This window comes from Lampetra fluviatilis, chromosome 12, assembly GCF_964198595.1.
Source record: "Lampetra fluviatilis chromosome 12, kcLamFluv1.1, whole genome shotgun sequence".
Lineage (NCBI taxonomy): Eukaryota > Metazoa > Chordata > Hyperoartia > Petromyzontiformes > Petromyzontidae > Lampetra > Lampetra fluviatilis.
In genome coordinates this window covers 4,581,106-4,605,579 of record NC_136286.1, presented here as the reverse complement: position 1 = coordinate 4,605,579, position 24,474 = coordinate 4,581,106, and the positions used below count along the sequence as shown (strand labels likewise).

The window sequence follows — 24,474 nt, the reverse complement described above, 5'->3', positions numbered from 1 at the left end:
AAAACCGGAGGACCCGGAGAAAAATCCACACGACCACGGGGAGAGCATGCAAACTTCAAATATACAGATGTTGGGGATCGAACCCATGACCTCCTGTATACCAGGCGAGGTAGTTAACATCTCGCCATCGTAGCGAGACGCACACACTGTGGCTTCACTCAGTTTATCTACCTAGCCATGAACCCTGTCTGGAACTTTTGTCAATTCACTGCTGGATGAGGGCCTTCCCACACTGTGCGGGATATGAGAGATATTTGTGTATATCATACTTCACGACGCTGGTCAGTACTGGTTGGGAAAGGACAAGGACATAGATGTTTGGCCTAAAATGGATTTTTCGGCACTGCCCTCTGCTGTACCCAACATAGCCCTCGAGAAACCTACAACGATGGTCACCCACCCAACCTTGCTTAGCTTGAGATCTGATGAGCTAGGCTGCATTCCAGGTTAATGGTAAATAAGCCCGAGCCGCGTACATTTTAAAAACCACATGGTGGAATATGACAAGTATAAAGAGTCTAATTCTATGTCAGGATCACTTGGGAAGATGCTGATTTGGACTGCGCCCCTACTGAGCCAACCTCACCACCCAATACTCCATCCCTTTCCACGAAGCACACAACTCGAGCACTCAAGTTGGCTTGCCCAAACCACATTTAATGTTTTTAGACAACCCGAGTTGGCTGCCCATTCATTTATCGCAGTTGGCCTGAATATCTACACATCAGAATCTGGGCCGAGCAGAAATATAAATACAGTACACCGTTCGTTCGAGATGGCCTAATTTCTCCCAGAACTCCAGTTGCTGGCCAACTCCAATAAAAAGTGTCGTTTGCCATGAGTTATCACATTAGTTGGGCAGATCTTTAACAATAATGCATATTGTTCCAAAGAATGGTTTGTTTTTAGATTGCTTCCAAAAACGTGACATGCCCTGGCAACAGCGGCTTGGGAGATAGGGGTGAAAGAAGCCAGATGTCAGTGATGCCCATAGAACCTCTCATGGCGCATGATATGAAGGGACGGAGATTCGGGCCGTGTTGCTAAATGAGCCCACTCGCCCGTCTGTGGCTGTGGAAACGGAGCCGTACAAACTTGGTAAACATATATAAAGATAGCTTCTTGACCCCCACCTCTTGGTCATAGAGGGTAAGTGGACAAGGGGAGGGGGAGGGGGTTAGGGAGTAGTAGGGGTCGGGCTCACGGAGGAGGCCCCGTGGCTAGGGGTAGTGGGGGGACAGCTCCAGACCCTCGTGCTAATCCTGGGCCAGTTCAGCTCGGTTCCCAGTGGTCATGGTAACGAGGCATCTGTGCGAGTAGGATGAACAAAAAGCACTGTTCTCTATCATCCTTCCTGGCCAACAGCAAAGCACAGCTGAAGAATGCTGCAACATAACGTTGTGTTTGTTTCAAAAACATGTTCTGTGACTGTAGAATATTCAAGGAATAATAAGCTTGCCTGTGTGTGGGTTGTGGCAGCGGTTAACGCTACGCTGCTCTACCAACCCGGCAACCCGAGTTAGATTCCCGCTCACGGCCAACACCAGTGATGATGATCTGAATCGGTCCTGGGCCTCCCCAAGGTCGACTCAGCCTCAAATAAGTAATTTGTGCGATGTGTAAATATCGGCACTGGGGAGACAAAGGCGGCCGGGCGTGGTGCTGGCCACCCACCCCCTCGTCGTGCCGTGCCGGCCTTCATAGGTGCTCGCGAACAGCACTTGCCCCAACAGTCTGTTAAGGCTACACGGGGGTTCTTTTTCTTTGTTTGTGGCAGTCTTGTAGCGTATTCCATTGCACAATAGCAGTCATGTTATACGTCGCTATTTTGAACTTCCTCACACTAGTATTTAAAAATAAATCACATCAGCTGCTGCTGCCTATTAAGTGGACTGATGCATTTCAGTACATACTTCACATATACAGTCTCAGCATAATAACAACAAGCAGAGTGTGTGTGTGTGCACGTATGTATAAGACCTTCTGTCCATCCACTGCTGGCTGGATCACGGCCTCCCCATGTCGTGCGGGTCGTGGGGGTTATTTGACCATACTTCACCACGCTGGTAGAGTGTGGTGTGAAGGCAGGGAGAACCGTACCTTACTATAACAATTAAAACTACTGCAGTAGACAAAACTAAAATAAGTAAGTGCTTTGGATGAAACCGTGACATTTCATCTCAAAAGTCGAACTTAAAATCACGGGCCATTACAAAATTCAATGATGCGTTAAAATACAATTCATATTTAAGACGTGAACGAGATAAGTACCAATTAACAAATTCGGAATTACCCAAATGCAGTATTTAGCTCATCTTTACCTTCCATGTTTTCCAGAGTGTAATGATGGTATGCAGGCAGCAGCGGTATTTAAGAGATGTCAGGCTTGGCCATCTCAAGTTACCTAATAAGCAGGGTAATGCAACGTAGCAGCTGGCAGGCGAGCCGAGAGAAGGGCCTGATAGGAGTTTCAGTTGCAGCAAGCTTAGCTCTACAGCCGGCACATGCTCAAGCACACACAGCCAACACACCAGAAGACATCATCAGCACTGCACTACCGCCTGGCAATGTCAAACCCTCACTCCCCTTGTGCGCCTTCAGCCCATGTGCGTTTTGAAGACGCCGCATTCGTGTTGCTATCTCACTCTCTCTCTTCGTTTTTTTTGTAACAGGCTAGGGAACACTCATGTATACTCGTGGATTACGTGACGCCTTTATATTTGTAATGTATTTACAGTCATTGGCAGTGTGGCAGAGGGCAGGTAGCTGTCAGGACAAAACGCATTTGAAGTTTTGCATGAACAGTACAGCCCTTTGCTCTGGTTTTTGTCTCCAAGTTTTGGGAAAACCCTTCGATCAATGTGTCCGGTTTTTAATAGGGCAAGTCCCTAATAGCAACACGATGTAATACTAAACATGTGTTTGTGTTGGATCATCTTTACGACCGATATAGTGCCTCCCTCCCTCCGTCCAGTTCTGACAGAGGGACGGACAGAGCTAATGCATTAACGCTTTTAAACTTAGTTGGAACGCGATAAAAACAGTGTTTTTCCAGGAACAGTGAAGTACAACACTTAAAGTAAAAAAAATCCCAAGACGGCATCAAGTATGTTGGCACAGCACAAATCGTACATTACAATAATACGCATTTTAATTAAGGAATAACATTTTAAAAACACACAAGATATTTACGCATGAGTCTCACAACACTACCACGGTTTTGTGCATTTACTATCCAGGAAAAGCTGGCGTCGAAGAGTCCTTGTTTTGGAATCCGCAAAATGATGGCACAATACTGCATGCAGTTCTTCTCCACCAAAATTAGACGGACGTGACACAATTGTGTTCGTCCTGCTAACAAAACCCGATGACACACCAATATCTCTTGCACTGCATGCGCAGTTACCATGCGACTCAAAAAGTTCACGTCCTGTGGCTAATTTTGCACATTTCTGAGCATAGCAATTGCGTTTTGAAAAGACAGAATATATCCCACTGGCAAAAACAGGTCCGGGCCACAGTGGCCAGAGAGCTGGAGCGCATGTGCGGATCGTTAAGATGAATACTTTCAGCATGCACAGTACAGTATTCCCAGCTGTTCTCAATAAACAAGGGCAGCTTTCCGAGCCAGCTCTCCCAGTGCTCTCCAAAGCCTTTCCTGGCACGCACCGGAGCCCCAGACAAAGAAGGTTTTCATGGCGCGTTAATGGGCCTTTAACACGCGCACCAAAAAAAACACAAAGACAAAGATCCCCCGTATAGCCTCGAACAGACTGTTGTGGCAAGTGCTGTTAGCGAGCACCTATGAAGGCCGGAACGGCACACGAGGAGGTGGGTGGCCAGCACCACTCCCGGCCGCCTTTGTCTTCCCGGTGGCGATGTTTACACACCGCACCAGGTACTCATTTGAGGCCGAGTCCACCTAGGCAGGACCGATTCAGATCATCGTGACTGGTGTTGGCCGTGGCCGGAAATCAATTTCGGGTCGCCAGGTTCGTAGCGCACTAACCGCTCCCCACACACACACATGGTCACATGTACACACACAGCCTTGTAGTGAAATACTCTCTAGGTGTTATTATTAAAATTTAATTACGTGGGTTATCATACACTTTTAGAAGAACCCAATCACTCAACGTTGAATGTCAACCTCGGCTCGTAATGCGTGCAAATATTTCCCTTGTGTTATTCAACACAGATTTGCACATATCTGACAAAATATACAGTACCGTATGTTTGGCTAAATCATTGAGGGACACAATGAAAAACTGAAGAAAGCCTGTATTCTATACCAGAGAGAAATTAATTATTGAAGGTGGACCGGAATCAAAATTATGAAAGAGGCAACCAAGAGCGTGATGGAGTGCTTTTGGAAAATTAAATTGTATAATGAAAAGCAACATACCAATGTGCCGAAGGAAGACTTCAATCAGTAAATATTGCCTCCCATAACATAAGGATTGGAAATGTGGACACTGACAAAGCAATGGTACAGAAAGAAGAAAAACACGGATTAGAGAAAAAATGCAAATTGGAGACATGCTGATTTTTAAGAAAAAGAAATGGATTTGGTCAGCAAACGTTCACTAGAAGGCATAATATGAGATGGGCGAGATTGGCGATGGGGCGAGATTGGCGATGGGACGAGTTAAAAAAGGGAACATGCCCGAAAGAACAACCGCCACGAAGGAGATGGAGCGATGAGGTTGGCTCATGCACAGGGGCGAGATGGATTGTGGAATCACAGGGACCGTGAAAGGATGGCAATGATACGAAGCCTCAATCCAGCAGTGGATAGAACATGGGATGCAGGTTTGTTTTGTCATGTCAAGTCCTGTAAATTCATAAAATTCATATCCATAGACATGCGCTTTGTTAAATGCTATAGATTACAATAACAGGCCATGATTTATTTCACACTATGTATACTTGCTGTGTTTTTTATTTACTAAAAAGTATTTACTGTATTTACGTGTCTTAATAGCTTCCATGTGGCAATGCTTATTGGCATAAGTGGTTGATTCATGGATATTCAATAGTACTTACTTCATTGCCCTACTCGTGTGCATAATGAATTGGATTTGGTACTCTTTATGTCCTCTCATTACACGCAGAGATGCTCTTAAAGTGTATGATATTAATTGCGCAAGTATTGTAGTGTCAAATCATATTAATGCATTTCGTGTTATGTCCTCGGATTTATTAAAAATAAATGTCCACATCGTTTTACCGAGTTCCGTATGTTCAAGCTTTTTCGTTGAGCATGTAGGCATAAAAAGGAGGCCGACGATTGGATATTCACAAACGGTGGCCTTTAAGGAAGAAAAATGGAACGATAACACTTGAGAGAGATGAAATCTTAAAATGAGTGGAGGATTTGTAGGCAGATCGCATAAAATATGTACAGTATCATATATGCCAAGGATGTAACCGTTTTTCAGATGAAGAGGAGGAAGTTCCAGATCTCACACCTCAAGTAAATACTGCCCTTCACGATATGAAATGGGCAAAAGCTCCTGGATCAGATGCTAAAACTGTGGCGATATCGAAAAAGTTGTGAGCAAAATCAGTGGACCTAAATATTTGCACGAAAATTAAATGAAGCAGCAAAAACCTCAGCAGGATTTCAATTCAAACAGCAGTCAATAAAAAGAGTCACGAGTGATTTCCCACTCATCTCCTGTTTACAACTCTGAGCCAGTGGTGGAGATTCCTCATTCCTATGGCGGTGTTTAACTGTGAAATAAAGTACAGCACTGCTTGTTCTGCTTTGGCAAAAAAGGCACTTAAAATGTAGTCTACTGATGAAGTACCGTAGCACTCAATTTCAAGTCGTAATTCAGTTTTGTCTGCAGCAAGTTTCGGTCTTGAGCAGGTCGTCCTTGTAAAAGACCTGTTTAGCTCAATGGGCCTGAATAGCTGAAATAAAGCCCGAGCCCGATGTAACGCTATGAAGAAGGGCCTATGCCCAAAACGTCCCCTATTATATACATTTCCTTTTAAGGTCACAGTGTTTTCTTTTACGATGTGTTGAGCTTGAGTTAGACACATACGCCTTTGAATTCTAAATCATGATGCAAAATCCCTCCAAATTAATCAAGCAAACCAGGGAGAGGAGGACTGACGTTGTCCTGCTGATGTAGCCATTGGAAGAGGGTGCTCTGCACTACAAGAGACAGCAAGGCAATGAGCCCGATACCAAGTAAACATTAATACATTACTGTACTGGTACCGTGAGAAAATTCCAAACTGTATTACAAGTACTACATTGCACAGTAGAACTATTCTTATCAACGGTGATGTGGGGGATGAACACCCTCTTATGTGCAAATTTACTCCACTAATAATCACAAGGATAGGATTCACGTATAAGTGGAGTAAAATGAGCGATAGCCCGCAAATAATAGGATCCGTGATATGCCCACCACATAAACACGGTTAATAGTTATCCTGCACAGTGTGTAATTAATACCGTGCAAGAATCGTTTCCAGCGATCGCTTGTCAATGCGAATTCTGTTCACGCAAATTCCTGTTGGTGGCAGCAGTGGAAGGTGCCCGCCCGTGTGTGCAGTCGAGGTCAATTTGTTCTTTCAGAAGATTAAAGTGCATCTGCTGGAAGCCTGTAAGCAATCAAAAATCATTGCGGTAACTCATGGAAACCACTTTGGTCACGCCTGGTAAAGTGGGTTATCAACGGGCGAGCGTTTCTTGCACATCACTCCCCTGGTTTGCAGGAGGCCCGTTATGGTTTCATTTCCCACGGCTGCTGTTGGATGCTGGCACAAAATTGCACAAAGTGGAAATGAAAGTCCGTGTGGCATGATTAGCGACAGTGGGCAACCGTTGTCATAGCCTGAATATGAAAACGAAGAGCCTTCCCTGTGGAGTTTTCAGACAAAACTATTTGACCTTCGTTGTGGCCAGTACCATGAGAGTCCAACCATGCCAATGGGCAGTTTATACTCTACAATATCCTGTTGTCTGTGGGGGAAAACATTTGGATAATCGCCCATAATAAGAAGCAATTGTCATTAATTATGGGGCACAAAACGCAGATAACTGGATGAAATGGCAACCGATATAAGGAGTATTCAATGGCGACTATGAATGATAAAGGATTATAGGAGTCGTGGGTAATAAGGTAATGTGGTTACAGATCAGAAGAATTCTGCTGTAATGTACAGCTCTTGTAAAGCCATTACTAGATGAGGACCTCACAATGCCGTGTTGGTCATGGGGGTGTTTCAAAATACTTCACCACGCTGGACAGTGCGGGTGGTGGTGGTGAAGGCACCATATAAACACCGTAATGCTAATGATTTTATGTTTCATGTGTGCTTTACAGCACGAAGAGCATGTGTATCTTACATTTGTAAGATAGTCATTTTAAAATATGCAGCGCTTTATTTTTCACTCAACATACTTTTGGAAATTTCTTGGAATAAAAAAACTGAAAGTTTATCTTGGCAAGGTATACACTTTATAACACTCAATCATTGAAAAAACCCAGAAAAACCTATACTGTCCACATGTGAAAAGGCAAAGGTGCAGCCTTGAAAGTTCTTGCTCGCACTACTTCTGGAAGAAGCACCTCCACTCGAAGGTGTTTTTCTCTATCTAGATTTGAAGTTTTCGTGACTGCAGGGATCCATACTCTTTGGTTCTTTCGGTAAAGTCACTTAGGTTTAAAATAAAACAAATTAAATCACGACATTTCGGGCGCAACTCAAGCGTCCATCATCAGGTAACAGATATGTGGAAACCCTCCCCGTAGAGGCGGTTCAATCTAGATTTTTTTCGTGACTGCCCACTTCAGCAATTGTTTCTTGCTGTGGTTGTCCCACCTGATAACGGACGCTTGTTGCGCCCGAAACGTCGTGATTTAATTTATTTATACCTACGTGACTTTACCGAAAGAGCCAAAGAGTATGCATTTTTCTCTATTCTTCCACGCGAGTCAGATGTCTTGCAAGAGGTCGGAATATCCACACTTGACCCCACCGCACGTGACCTGCCGAACGACGGCTAACCGTGGTCTACCCATTTATATACTGCCGGGTGGACAGAGCTGCCAATGTGTCAATGGTTAGCGCACTGGACTTGCCATCGAGATGTCGCGAGTTCAACCTCCCTATGCGGCAGCTTAAACAATGGGCACGTTTCTCATATCTCCCATCCATGTGTGTTGCCCCTCTATGGTACAGTATTACATTAAGCGTAATGTATTCTTGGTTGTGTATTATCATGCAGTTGTGTTATGTCACCACAATATAAATGCCTTCAAACCAAGATAATAAATAATAGAAGAGCCCTGGCTTTTGCACATGAAAGCATCGGATTCTCACTGGCTTTCGCCTGCACTTGTGGGTAAAATATACATCACACGGACGGGCATGTTTTCGCGATAGCTTCAGCAGCAAACATGCATCTTCAGGCGGCCAGACTCGGCCGAATGTTGGACTCGGTGAAACCAAAGCGAACAACACAAGCCAATGCGCTGACGTCTGAATCGCGGGTTCCACAGTTAGCAGCAGCAGCAGCAGCCGCAAGGGCTGGCGTGTGCCCAGTGAGCCGTGCGTGCTGCTGAATAAGGTTGGCGTACGCAGGGTGTTCTTTGTAAGAAAAGACTGAATGTTCTTTCAAAGGTCACCATCCTCCACAGCTACACTCCGGGCAACCTTACGATAATATTGTGGCTTGTCCCGCACAAATATTCGGCATGACAGACAGCGCGCACGAGCGGTCCATATGTAAGAAGGTACTGCGGGCGGACATAAAACGAGCTTTGAGAGTAGTGGGTTTCTCAAGACGTAATAACAACAACTCAAAGGGCTGTGAAACATAAATGGCTATGGTACAGTACGGCTCGGACATTTCACCAATGTCAAAATCAAACCGGCTGCTGCCACCATCAGCAAACCAGTTCACACTTGCAGTAAATTAGGAAATCAACTTATACAGGACAGCAAAAATCGCAGGACTCGTATTCAGGAGGGTCCTGCATTGGGTGTTAATTGTTTAATGAATGAGTGTTTACACAAGTAGGAGGAAACCGGAGCATGCGAGGAGGCAACACTTTATCCCCATACAGATGGAAACAGATGGCGATTAGTCCATTTCTCCTGGCGAGTCAGGGAAGGCACCTTAACGCCCACTGGAAGGGAGTTTCGTGACATTTGTGTGATCCACCAACCCGCCTCCACCGAGCTGGATTAGAGGCGTGCACCACATTCAAAGCAGATGGTCTGAGAAGGAAACTGTACGTGTAGTGTGTAGTGCTGATGCTAGTGGCTCTCGCATTGATTATATGCCTTTACGGCTGCTGTTGCAAGTGACCTCAGTGTCAGGGGTAAAAGGTTGAGCATACCCTCAATGGGTTCCTTGAGCAACATGCAGATGTTGTATTGATGCCTTTGTCTCTCAGCCTTAACAAATCCCCCCCGTCAAATTTCAACCTACGGTGGTGGTTTATATAGTACGGCATTGCCGTAGACATCCTCAACAACACAATTACTTCTGTACACAGTTAAATGTAGGCCGTTTTGGGAAAACTACGGTCACACATTCCACGATAAGATTAGGGGAAAACAGGTCAACAACAGCCCATAGTTTTGGAGGATTAGAAATACAGTGGAGTGCATTCCTGTGCAAGTGAAAAAAGAAATTAGTGGAACAATTGAAAATCACGCTAATGATTTCAACGACCGAAAATTGCAAGTCTCCAACATAAATCAGCAGTTTAACAATCACGTGCCCATATGCTGTAGTTTAGACGCTCATGTTTTAAGATCGCACACACACATAGCATGAACTGGTAGCATTTGACAGACTAACTGGGACTGCGCGGAATAATCCCAATCAAAACAATGTCCTATCTGCAACAGCTGACGCAGATCATCAAACTTAATCGTGTTTTAATAAACTACTTAAGATAAGTGGGCTGTGATGATGCCTGAAATAACTTTAAATTCGTAATAAAAAAAACCTTCTGATATGTTCAATGAACTGTACCATCCTGAAATAACAATGGACGCCCAGACAAAAATTACACCGTAAATTTTGTCAACATTAGCCGGAGGTTGGTGACTTAACTGATAACAGGCAGTGAATGTTGACATTGCCAAGAGAGGCACGTATCACAGACACTGCACTGCTCCGCTTGTTTACAGTCGGGTCTTGTGGTGTTCATGGTCTTGACCATCCAATTTCCAAAGCAATGACATTACGTGTTGGCACAAATAACAAAAATCACATTTGTCAAATAACACTGCCTTAAAATAATATTATTCGTTACTGTTGAAAAAACTGGTCATCAGAAAACATGTTAAAATATAACTAAAACATGTTACAATATAACTGAAACATGTTAAAAATATTACTTTCGTTAAGCCCCATGAGGTTAAGTGCAGTCTCCAACTCTTATTAACTCCTCTCTGGCATATCTGTGTATGTGCTATGAAGAAGGGACATTGTCCAAAACGTCACCGATTATATATTTTTTATTAAGTCAGTTATTGATGAATGTGATGAGCATTTTTTTTTACGTTTCAGCAATGCAATGATGAGTGCAGTAATTCCGAAATCACATGGAATACTGTAACGATGTGGAGCAATGGTGCAGTGATTAGCACGCTGTGTTATGAACCTGCCGACCCAAGTTAAATTCCTGGTCACTGCTAATATTGCTGGGGCAAGTGTTATCTGAACCGCTCCTGGCCCAACCTTTACCAAACTGCACAGAACAACAAACATCGGAGGGAACATGCCGAAGAGGACAAACCACCACGTAGATAAAGCGATGACAGCTAATTTGGAGGAGGGATTTGGTTGTGGCATCGCATGATAAATATATGCCTTCATCCAGCAGTGGATAGGCCACAAACAATGATACTAATCTTCTTGGTTCTTTCGGTAAAGTCACGTAGAATGGAAATAATAAAATAAAAAAAATAAAACATAATAAAATAATTCTCACGACGTTTCGGCCACAACGCAAGCAAGCCGTCCTCAGGTGGAGAGCAGGTCTGTCGAGTAGACAGAGTCTGAATGTGGACCAGCTGCTTGCGTTGTGGCCGAAACGTCGTGAGAATTATTTTATTATGTTTTATTTTTATTATTTTATTATTTCCATTCTACGTGACTTTACCGAAAGAACCAAGAAGATGAATCCCTGCAGTCACGAAAGCTTTAAATCGAAAATGATAATAATGATCATATTTGAGGGATAGTTATCACTCACCACTGCATACCCATTCCCTACCCAGGACCATCATCTGGTTGTTAAGAGCCATCAATACCCCAGTGTGTAAGAACGCAGTGTTTGCATCAACACTTAAATTTGACAGCCTGGTGTGAACGGGGCCTTAATGTGCAATTGCAAGGCTGACGCTGGATACTAAGGCAAGCATTCTCTTCCCATGAGCAGCCAGGCGTTTGCCTTTTAATCATTAGCTAGCCGAGGGAGGCTGGGCACAAAGACGGGGATTAGGATTTTTTAGAGAGTGGGAATGGTGGTATGTGGTTGCTCACCAACAGTTTCCCTGATCTCACCACTAACAAAACCGCCCCCTGTGGGCATCAGGCCCCCTACCAGCCCGGTCTGCCTCTTACCGTCGCCTTAACCGCATCAGTAATCAAGGCAAGCACATCAGCAAGATCCCACCAGATACAGGTTCTCACACTAACCGCCGTAAACACCAGCACGGTGGCTTACAACGTCTGAGTAAAAGGGACAAGGTACAGAATACATGGCTTGGTGATGTAAGAACAGTTTATTGCACGACTGTATGTAAATTGGAGTACTCCAATGTACACAACCTTGATGATAAACATGTGGTTGTTTGCATATGGGTTACGATTGAAAGATTGTGAGCTAATATGGAATAAACCTGTGATAAGTAAACATGTTTAACCACAAGAGTATAGTATAGTATTAATAATTATTAATGCAGTCAATCTCCAATTACCACGGTTGGCTACGTACGTTGCAAAAGAAGTTCAACATACATACACAATCGTGATTTTACCGAAGCATTTACCATAAAAAATACAGTGCCATGAAGAGTTGTAAAAGTATTGTGTATGATTATTCTTAAACATTTGGGTTGCAGCACTGTAATTGTGCAAGGTAGCATATACTATTCATCCCTCCAGCGATTCCATGAAATGTCAAATTTTAGGTCACAATTCAATTAGAGGGTTAGTTCAAATGTGGTTTTCCAATTGTGTTGTCTCGTTTTTACTAACACAGTTGTAACGTTTATTTGACTCGTGTACAGTTTTTGGTCCATTAAAAAAATCTTTTTTTTTAATATAGTGTACTGGAGTTGCACGAATTACAAATACTCAATGATTACGTGTTATAATTGTTGTATGTATTGTGGGCGTACAAATCGATGTTATACGATACGTGATTACAATCCAAGTCCGAACATCGTGGTAAGTGTTATAGCCCACTGCTTATGATTGTTTTTTCTTTAAATCTCCCATTTTTTCTGGCATCGTGCTAACATAAATGTACAACTGGCCCATTTACAACAGGGCCATTAAAGAAGCACAATGTTTCAATAAAAATATCATTAAATAGCTCACCTCATGTGTTTTATGGGCAACAATGCTGGCACTAGTCACGATGGAAAGGTTTAGATGAGGTCGCTAAACTATTGGCACAAATTTACTCGCTGAAATGTCATTGCGTTCACATTGTTCCACATCGCAAAAAATATTCCTCTATTGATTACGGCGACTTAATACAGAAAGCGCACTTGGCACTACGAACCATTTTGTTTGGAATTCCACATGGCAATGATGTTTGCACGTGAACTGTTGAAAAACTTCTGCAATGTGACAAATTTTGTAGCTCAGGACCAACAAAACCTTTGTACTTTGCGACAGGGCCGACCTTGATGTTTAAAGCACTGGCCCACACCCTCTGCCCACATTCATGGCAATTCAATCACCAAAAACGAGCTTTGGCGATGGTCGGCACGTCACCAAAAGAAAAATGCTGATCGAGTTTCCAGAGACACGTGCAAAAGGGCAGGCCAGGGCTTATCCTTCACCATTTACTTGTTCCCAAGTGCAGCTGAAGTAGAGCATATTTGCAGACCTAAGTAATGTAAATGAAACCATTGTACACTTTCTCCGGAATCCAATGTGCTTTACATGCCTTGTTTCTGACTTAAACACTATCTGAAATCCTTTGCATGTATACATGTCCATCCATCTATCCTGGCCCCTCCTTGTTGGCTCTGGAGCGTTTTTTGCATTGTGCAAACTAAACAGCGCACCAGTCTTTAAAAGCAGCAAGTTTGATTTATAATTGCAGAGAGAAATATAAACCCGAGCACAAAATAGCTCATTAAAGATGATTATCGCATGGTGTGCCATCGCGAATAGGTCAATTTATTCTCCATCGGGTTTTGACGCAAAGCAGCGTATCCTTTTGAACACATTTCATCAAAACTCCACTCTTAAAATTTACCCATAAACGCCAACACTTGTTAATGCATACCATATACTGTTTACCACGATGTTAGCTTTTGTTCACCAAAAAATTGTATGTGACAGAAGTATAATGCAGTAGGCATTCTCCCACTGCCTCCATAATGTAATTTAACACAATCTACGTAACTAGCCACATACTTCGGCGTAATCCAATCCGGTACAGGCATAATGAAACACTTATTCACACCTGTTGTCTATGATTCCAGCCTCCCATAGGGGCCTATCTAATAACCGGGGAGAAAGGCATTGGCGTAATTGAATAACATACACATTCTGTGGTCTGTGGGATCAAGTTTTTATATATTTTTGTTCCCTTAAGCACACTTTATATTTTGTCCTCTTCGAGACGAGGAAAGGAACAAAATCATGACCAAAACTGGGGCAGACAAGAACACTTAAGGAACCACAAAGTATACAATTTAGACAAAACATCACACTTAAGCCAGAGCCTGTATACATAACATTATGCCCTGGGTTGTGTTAAGGGAAACTTTCCATCTCGAGCTGTCCCCTTGCCCCTCCCTTCCCAACCATCCGGCCGGCCATCGCCCATCAGTAAGCAGCACAAAACGTCGTCTTTTTGCAGGATCTGTTAGCAGCACGAGAGCTGCCGCTCTGTCACAGACAGACACAAAGGGCCCATCGACGGGACAATGCTGGCCCAAGCAGGGCCCACGGCAGCCAGCGGGACACACAAAGGGGGCTTGTGGGTGGAGGGCGTGACGGGATAAGGGACAACAAGGCCAGCCTTGGTCAGAGGGGGCTGGTAAGTCATGCTTCTGATGGGTTTGGCACTGGGAAGTTGATGGTAGGAGGGCTGTCACTTTGTACTTTCGCGGACACTGCGAACGCATGGTTCTGCATTCCGCATTTCTGTGTTGAGAGTATTCTATTTGCCGAATTCAATATTTTAAATCGATACGTGTCCAATTACACGGGGACTTTATTGCACGCACAAGAGGACTGTGCACAGAATTGCGTGCGTTAACGTAACATTTGTTTACATCAAAATAAAATCACGCTCCAGAAAACGCTTCGAAGATCTTTCAACAGGTGCTGTTGCAGTGCCACTGCTCTGTAGATACATTTAAAAGTACAAATGTAAACAATTTAAAAGTACATCGTGTGGCACACGCGCGTACACAGTGAAAACATTCTTGTCAAATTGAAATCGAGCAATTGTCCGAGAATTACCTAATCGTTCAACTGTATAAGCTTCTAACATGGTTGTCAGAAGCAGCACCTTGTATAAAAGAAAAACAAACTCTCTGTGGAAGTCACACAGTTGCCTCATTTACACAGGTAAGTACAGTACAGTAATTCGAAGGTAGGGATGGTGAATCATGATCATGAATGTTGCCTAACAGTGCTAGTACTGTATTTACACTCTCAAATAACAGTGACATTCAAACATTCAAGAGGCTGCAAAAAAAAGTTAATTTATGGTTATTACATTACAGTTTTAGTTTTGCGTGACAGCAAAGGCGAGGTCAGGGTAAGTACATGGTTGATTGCGTGTCCTTTGAAGATCGACCACAGAGTTGAACTGTGTGCAGGGATGTTGCTTCGAGCGGTTTCACTTCAAACCCAAATTCCGTAAAGGGCCCGCACGCCACACCTGTGCAATGACTCAGGCCTATGGCTCACCTATATATTAAACAAAAGCGACTTTGTAACACGGACACGAACCGTCTCGAGTAGGCTACAATCGGCGTGCAGCAATATTACACATCCGACTTGCATAACCACGTGGTGAGGCTGAAAGTGGACGTCTGTCCCTCTCTTCATGTGGTGGGCAGAGCTAATCTGCTCGGCCCAAATGTGATCCGTTCCCCTGGGGCCCGATCTTAAATCTGCAGGAATGCAAACACCCAAGAGACTACCAAGCTGTCTTTAACGCGGTTGCCAGAATTCAGAGTTATGGGGCAGCCGAGGAGACTACGGGTGAGCTTTGCAGATATCCTAACAACAAGGTAAATGTTCTGTGGACATTATAAAAGACGTTATGAATACCTTTGCTCTAAAAACTGTTTTGACAATAAAATATTGGCACTGTGCAATGATTAACTGCTGGATTATGTAATTTAAAGGGTAGAAAAATATGATCACATTTTAAATGTTTCTGGTGTAGGGAATTTGCAATGTGGATAATTCATTCGCTCAACACAATCTATCACTTCGCATTTACAGTGTACAATGCGTGCATGTGCTATTGTATTTCAGTGTTCAGATATCTCTGGGTGCTACTGAATTTAAAGCCAAATTGCATTGTATACAGTTCAGTAATTGCATTACATGTGTCACTCAACTAAAGAAATGTGCATAACAATGCAACAAAATGAAAAGATAAATCCTGAATCATCTTTCTGCAGTACAGTAATATGTAAGATCTATAGGTCTTTAAAAATCGACCCTGCCCCCACCCTCGCAATTCAATGAATTGCCATGATTTGGGGTTTAGATTCAATCAAAGAATCAATGTTCTCTCTATTGTGGTGAACGAAGCTGTGTCTAGTGGGAGCGGAGGTCACCAAAACCCATTACGTACAAGGCATATGAATCGAAAGTACTGTAATTGAATCTTACATGCATAGCTAAATGCATGTATTGCGAGTGTAAGAATTGATTTTACTGATCAAATCGATGCATCGTTGCATCCTCAGTATCAAGGTACATTTTTTAAATTATATTCAAAGCACACAGATCTAATGTTAATTAGCAAATCATACTTAAGTTACTGCCTTAATGTGGAACTGGAGAAACATGTGACTTTACATTTGTTGGGAATTACATTGATAATGTGACAAACATTGAGCGGATTGCTGCTCATGGAAAACGACAGCTTTTCGTACAATACTTTAACCACATCCACAAAATTATTGACAGGCTTTGTTTTGCCAGGTGAGAAAGCATTGACATTTGCGGCCACTTTAAAAAGGAAGACCCGAGCCAACGAGTGACATCCAATTCAGTGCAATGCAGGGCTCAAGTATGACGGTAAAGAACGAAACAACAAAAAGAGCTGGAACGGCATCAAAGAAAAGTCTCTCGCGCAACAAAGTTCCAATGCTCATTAGAACGATTAACCTAAAATAAAATAAATACGGACAAAATACCATCGTAACACAGAAAATCTGTACAAAGTAACAATAGCAATGTGGTGGAAGCAACAATCTGAAAGAATACACGACGATCAGAAGCAAACGTATACGACAGGAGGCTTTTACCAATATGCTTTCTCGTTCTAAATGAAAAAGAAAAAATATTGAACAATTTTTACATGGACCACCTTTAAAAAAAATTAGAGTACAAGAACATACACTGGCATGCCTCTTTATAGAGATATACCGCACTTGACAAGGCACTAAGAGTACGCCAGTGCCTATGAAACTTACTACCGCACCGCAATCCTCTTTTTAAGTCGTCGAGTAGAAACACTCAAGAAAATATATCCGCAAAACAGAACAGCGAGTCCAGCTGGGTTGTGTACGCTCCAGAAAACAGGAAATTCCAGCCTGGGGTAAGCCATCCATCCCCGATCCTGTTACTGTGACTGCCATGGGGGGAGAGAGGCTTGGGCATATTAGTATTTTGAGAGCGAGGCACACAATCAGTGCCTCGGCATTGGGATGGAGGGGAAAAAAACGTTGCTCGTCATAAACGGGATGCGCATGGCGTTCATTCTGTTTTCAAACACGGCAGTGGTTCATCATGATAATGACTTTTCTTTTTGCAAAGCGGAGGCAGAGGCGTGTAAATAGTTTTTGCTCGTGCAGTAGTTTCTAAAATAACTGCGTTTGCATTGGCAAACATTCGTCTACCGTGCCAAACAGTTGGGGACCAGCTCACCATTTGACTGCCATCGTTTGAGAGCGTGAAATCAACATATGAGCACGGTGGAACAGAAAACTGTAAATTGGTCGCAGCATGTCACACATTATTTCAAAGATTAGTTTTCATTTAAAAACAGCTGGTATTTTATGTAAATGTAATGTATTACTAATGTCTTCTACGTGCAATGCACAACGTTATTTGAACAAAAGGATATCATTGCAGGTGATATGGATATTTAAGTTTGAGTATATAATGGCTGTGTGGAAATGTAATGTGCATTGTACAATCTATTGCGGTACATGTATTTTAATAAAGAAAATTCTTACATCAGAATTTTAATTACAGTGATTATTGTGCTACCCGAGCCCAAATGTCATTGTTCACCTTGGCACCAAATATTTACAGTAAATGTATTCCATAATTACTCCACGACATTCGGAGAAGAATACAATATATCCGGTTTCAATGCAATTATTCATACACATGCCATCATTGCTTCAGAAACCTGTCAACCAACTTACCATCAACCCTGTTCGCCCGCACAATCGATGTCCATCACTCCTGTATAACCACTCTCCAATTACAAAATAATATCATTACATAATATAGTTTATAAGAAAAGTCGTGCGTTTCATTCTAAAAACAAAAGTTACATTTATTTTAACAATCAGTCTTCTACTTGTTTTTTGTTGTTTTTCCAGTGGCAGAATAATTCCACGTTTTGAGATGTAACAATTACAATAATATTTCTTCCATTGTTTGCAACGGTGGTAATGGCCAACTCGGTCCCTCCATTCAATTCGGCAAAGATAGAGCTCCTGTGCGAGCAATTACCGAGCTTATCTGCAGTGTTAACCGACTCCTGGGGCTAGACACATATCCATCTCGGGCCCCGAGACACAAACGGGGCTTTGTGTGTGTGAGTGTGTGCAGGCATAAATGTGCCCATCCCCCAAAACAGGCAGCTGTGTCCAAGTGCCCTGAGCCCATAAACCATTCCCTATTTCTCCCACATTCATTTCTTCGCCGAGGTTCAATCTAAAGCACGATTACTCAACCCATTACTTCAACTCTGCGTTTTTATATTTACACGGCATGACTGGGCGCAGAGTACACACGCTGTCAGGGTGGGGCCAAGCATCACCATTAGCTTCTGCTTATTCTATTGTTGACGAAGTTGCCTCGGAGGCAATGCAGACGGTGGTAGATATACCGGTTTACATGCGCCGTGTTGATAAGGTACGTTTGTTGAGAAACACTTCACGGATGTAAATGTAAGATGAAATAGGCTCACCTGTGCAAGGGGCTAGGTTGTATTACTCGTCTAACACGTAGGCTTTCGCGACCAATATCCATAACAGGTTTTTTTTGGTTAGATCACGTAAATATATTGCATTGCTACACCGCAGGTTCCTTCGATGGTGGCAGCAGTGGATTGATCATGGCTGCTGATGATCGTACGACAAATTGCTAAACATTCTAAGACATTCGAGGGGCACAACCTAGAAAACACATCAGTATAGATATACAACTCTGGGGATTATAGGAGGCAGGCCAGGATCAAAATAAAGCGGTGAACGGAAGCACGTCTGAGTGCTTTTGGATAAACCGACCTTGATAATGAAGAGTAACATTCCAATATGTCAAAGGACGAATGTTTTCAATGAGCGTCTAATACCTGCCTTGACAAATGGATCAGAAACGTGGAATCTGACAAAAGGAAATGGAACAAAAGCTGAGAAGTGCGCAAAGACACGTGGAGAGAGCTGCACGCTTGGAATTGCACGCACGCAAAGGGGCACGTTGGTCGGAACTTGTGTAAACTGCAGCCATCAAATTGATTGTTATAAGTGGATGTTTACAGGACACATTCCTAGACGGAATTATAGCAAATGTATGTACTGTACGTTGAAACTTCTTCCGCACCGTACATAGTCGACTGTGCTAATCGAGACTGACAAAGGAACGGCAGCCAAAAACAGGATCACGTCTGAGAAGATCAGAGACGGAGCGATGAGATCAGCCCAAAAACGCAGGATCGAGATTAATTATTGTGTCCCGTGAGTAACAGCGACGACAGAAAGGAAGCGTTCATCCAGCAGTGGATAGGGTATTCCTGATTATGATGTTAATGAATTAATAATCCATGTAGTAAAGCATAGTATACAAAGAAACATTTGAAAAGAGATGTTGTATATCATTACAGTTGTATGTATAAAAATGAAAGTGCATTATGCATGTAAATGAGTATCATATTTTTTTAATATGTAAACTCAGCCACAGTGGTTAATGTAGGCTACCAAACAAAGCAGGGCTTCTGCCGGCACATAACGAACCAGTGTTATTCCTCTCGCAGTGTACGCTTTCAAGATTTGCAACGATACCCCCCTTCTCCCAGTGCACACATGCTGGCAGATGTCCGCTCAAATGCTTTTGTACTGTGCCACAAGAGCAGGAAATACCAGTGACCGTACGTCGACATTCTACAACATAACTGAACAGTTTGAACCACTGTATTATGTACACACAGCACAGTTGGTCCACATTACATGTTTAGAATGAAGTGCATTCCTGTTGGATTTGTTTTTATACAAGACGTAATTGTGCATAATCAGAGTTACCTGGCACACGTTTACTTAAATTAATCCAAGATAATGTTCCACATTTAAGAGAGAAATAGCCTATATATGTGCAATGCCATGCGGTATATTGTAGAATACACACGTTAAATAAAAACAAGTACCCTTAACTGATGCAGTTCAATAAAGCAGAATAATCAGTCATGACCAATCCACTGCTGGTGTGATAGAGGTCAAAACCGGGGTCAGGTCACTCACCACTGTAGCCATTGGCAAGAATCAAACTCGAGTCATCGGGTTTAACCAGTTGACGGAGGGGCGGAATTATTATTTTTAAAAAATGATTAATCAATTTATGCTGGGTGCTTAGCTCATTGTGAATGTTACAGGGGAATTGAATGAAATTACAAAAACATATCCCCAAAAAACAAATATGACACTGTATTTGGACCCCAGACAATGTTTGGCATGGGATGTTAGGTCAAAACAAAACGTTGTCTGGTGTCCAATGACAAATTCATTATAATTTGGATTTCTAACCACACCACTTAATGAAGTGCCTTCCTCTGCTCGTATGGAAATAGTGATTTCATTGCGGCGCAATTGGGAACATGCGTGACTCTGGGGGATCATGTGGCTTGTGGACTCGTAAGGAGTGAGTGGGTGGCAGGGTTTTGTCAGCGGCAGCATGTATCTGCGGACTTCCTGCCAAACGACTGTCCCTCCGTGATGTGATGCATTGAGTGAAACTACTAAATGTCACAAAGCCCCCCCCCCTCTCTCTTTCCACATACGTGCACACAAAACACACGTGGAATATTTTAGCATGTCTCATTCAAGTGTGTACTTGTGACATATTTGTTTCTTGGAAAATCTTCTGGGTTTATGTTTTTCGATTAGTGTGGCCAGCAACGCAATACAGTCATGCTAAATGAAACCAGTACACGAAAACGAAAGGTGAGACACAATAAGGCTCTAAGGAGAATCTAGTCACAGCACACAATAAGCACTAAAGCCACTGTTCCAGCTCTCAAATTCCTCCAGGTATGGTCTCGACCTTTTCATCTTACACAGCTCAGTGGGAAGGATTAACGCGCGAAATAAACATAACGTAATTGTGAAATTGTAAACTTTGATTCTAAAACAAGAGACATGATTGCATATTTTGCCAAATAGAGGTCTGGTGATATTTCTTTTTTACAGCCCTTTTGATAATCTACTGGTCGATGCTGGCCTTCTCAAGCTGTGCTATATTGATTAATACTGAATACGTTTATTCTTTAGAAAAAAACCCACCAAAATCATCTCCAGTCAATGCATATTCATGAATGGGGAATACACAACCATGACAAAACAAGGAATTACACATAACTAAACACAGTACAGTATTGTTTATATAAACAGACAAGCAGTGTACGGGATCTACTACGGATGCAATGGAAAAGCCTCAAACCCTCCGTGTGAATTGTGAACAGAAGAGTGAGACAAGGCGATTAGAAAGAGGAAAATCCGTTCTAGACTGGAGGATCCGCAGAAGAGAAGGAACAAGCTCCCATTACGAGGAGATTAATGTGCAGATCGGAGTAAAATGTGACCGAGAGAGGCAAGGCCATGTTTGCTGCAGCGGGGAGTGAGAGTAATGAGAGAAGAGATCAGAAAGGTGAGTAGGTGCGAGGTCATGAATGATTTGAGATATCCGATAGCTAGTCAGATGTAAACGTATACACAGAGGATGCTTGCTACCTGTATGTTAGAAAGACACTAACCGTGAACACATAACCCCCCCCCCCCCACATGTGTCTGGGCTAGAGTCGACAACTCATGTTGCATTAAATTCGTGATGGTTTGTCATGCCACTCACTGGTCAAGCAACTGATTGATCAAGCCACCCAATTCACGTGAAATTTGTTTATATTATATTATTCGAGTTTGTCCTAATGTGCTGTTTTATACAGTGTATACATGATTTGTCCTGTACACCGTATTGATATGCTTAGGAATTTGGACGCTACAAAATGTATCATTATTGTATCTCACCAATGCGGATTCCAATACTGTAGAGCTATTTTAATCCCTTCTGTGCTACGAGTCTAATTTTGAATGTCCTTTGCTTTACCGCTCAAATCCGAAGTGTCAACCCAGTAATTATCTCGTGTTATTTTTGCATCGCTACAAAAACACTCACGAATGACAGCTGCTGGATCGGGTTCACACTCTTTAAACACAAACTAGCAACACACTCGCAGTTTCACATCACATCACGGAAGATTTGTTTCATTTCCACCGGTCTTAAACACTGTGGTGTACAACAGCAAAATTAGACAGCATTTGTGTTCCCAAGTTTTTTTTTAAGACAAATCACGTTGACGATATCCAGATTTTGGCAATAACACACATGTTCCAAAACCAACCCCATCGAATACCACATGGAATGTCACTTTTATATACCTAAAATAAAATGTACCGTTATATTAATGCTGGTTGACGGGAGTGTGTATCAACAAATTGGCACACATGTTTGCATTGTCGGTGGCTGCTACATCACAACAGGAATCTCGCTGCACTGCTCAGCCACTGTGTATGGAGATAAGCTTAGTGTATACTAGGGGTCTCCTTTGTCTTACCATTCACGTACTGTTATTGTATTCTCCCCCCCTCCCTCCCGAGTGGAGGGAAACGTATTACGTTTAATTCTGAGAATTCCTCGATAATATACACACACACACGAAACCCTACAGGGCTGTAAATAATTGGCTACCCTTTCCTTATGGCCACAACAAAGCCCAGCCAAATCCTCCAGATAGAACAACCACATACCAACACACAGCCTAAAATGCGCACTACATAACATAACAACAACAAAAATGACAATTTACGCATCATCCAGTTATGGCCTTGTCTCAAGACTGTTTTTAAAAAAGGCACGCCACTAATAAGTGGGTTTTGGCTTCATGCGGGAGAAAGGACACGGATGAAAACCTCCACCTTGCCAACCGAGAATCACAATCTTTATTTAGACTGGAGGGAGGAATCCAATGAGCTATAAAGCGCTTTTTCACAGGAGAGATGTCCAAATCAGACGGTGACATTCAACACCATCTCATGGCCAGCTTTTCCAAAACCACAAGTCTACAACACCTGGCAAGCACCTAATCTATGATCACTAACCAGGCTAAGGACCAGCTTAGCTTTCCAGACATAAGGCACATTGAAGGCGATTTGGTCGAAGGTTCACAAGTTATTAAGTAAGCTCCTGATGAACCCCCCAAGAACAAGACAAAGATCCCCCGTACAGCCTTAACAGACTTTTGAGGCCAGCAAAGTGCTTTAAGCGTCCGCCTTTGTATCCCTGGTGGCGATGTTTACACACCGCATCAGGCACTAATTTGGGGCTGAGTCGACCTTGGCGAAGCCCAGGACCGGTTCAGATAATTGCCACTGATGTTGGCCGTGAGCACACACACAAAGACAAAGATCCCCCGTCTAGCCGTAACATACTTTTGGGGCAAGTGCTGTTTACGAGTACCTATGAAGACCGGCACGGCACACACGAGTGGGTGGATGGCCCGCCTTTGTCTCCCCAGTGGCGATGTTAACACACCGCACCAGGTACCCATTTGAGGCTGAGTCGACCTGGGGGAGACCTAAGACCGGTTTCAGATAATCGTCACCGGTTCGGGTCGCCGTGGTTCGTGGCGCAAACGCGTTAACAGCACCACAACCATTCACAACCAGCAAAACACAAACACATCACACGCAGACACACGGACACACGGCACATACCGAGAGGTCGAGGTGGGCCCTCTCCTTGTGGGACACGGCTCGGATGACCCCGCTTCTCCATTGCCACTCGTGTATCCGCTCCAAATCCGCACTGCCCTCGGCGGAGACGCGCATGAACCTCTTGCCTACCAGCTCCTGCCTCGGTTCGTTGGCCATGCCTGGCAACATCAGCGGGTCCACATCGCCGGGTGTATGAGCATCGGAGAGAGATGACTAAATAGACAGCATCAGCAGCGCCACGGTTCTTGAAGGAACACTAACAAAAGGAGACGATGGGCTGACTTACAAGAGGTATCCACCGCCTAAACTGGTCCTCCTCTTCCTCCTTCTCCTACCTTCGCCTACCTACCAACCCACCGTACACCACCCCGACCCGCACGCCGTGGTCTTCTCAACGCAGTGAACAAGGCTGGAGGAGGAGAATCAGCAGCGCGGGCACTGAACTCGCATCCCACGCGGGGCTTCTACGGCAGCTCGCTCCCTCCCTGTCTCCCTGTCTCGACACGCGGCCCAAGTGGCGCACAGACACACGCCACGTTCCCCTGCTGGCTGCTGACTGCCTGGGGGGAGGGGAAGGAGAGGGGGTTGGGGGAGGAGGGGGAAGGGGGGAGGGAGGTAGGTGGGGGAGGGAGGGAGGTTGGGGGGGTTCATTCTGCCGTGGGGAGGGGGGGGTCATGCTGCCTTTGGGTGGGAGGGGGCGAGGTGGGGGGATGGGGGGAGGGAGATGGGGGGGAGGGGGGGGCGAGATGGGGGGAGGGGGGGAGATGGGGG

General features: G+C 43.7%; 1 protein-coding gene across 7 annotated transcripts in view; it reads right to left on the bottom strand.

Moving 5' to 3' along the window:
* The window catches only part of LOC144935073 (putative JmjC domain-containing histone demethylation protein 2C), a 131,371-nt gene extending 107,122 nt beyond the window's left edge, over positions 1-24,249 (bottom strand). For all 7 annotated transcript variants that reach the window (XM_078861421.1, XM_078861425.1, XM_078861424.1 and 4 more), the window contains exon 1: positions 23,704-24,249. In XM_078861421.1, coding sequence (XP_078717547.1) covers positions 23,704-23,871 — 168 coding nt within the window. In that variant the 5' untranslated portion in view covers positions 23,872-24,249. The remainder of the gene's footprint in view (positions 1-23,703) is intronic.
* Positions 24,250-24,474: the final 225 nt, after the last annotated feature.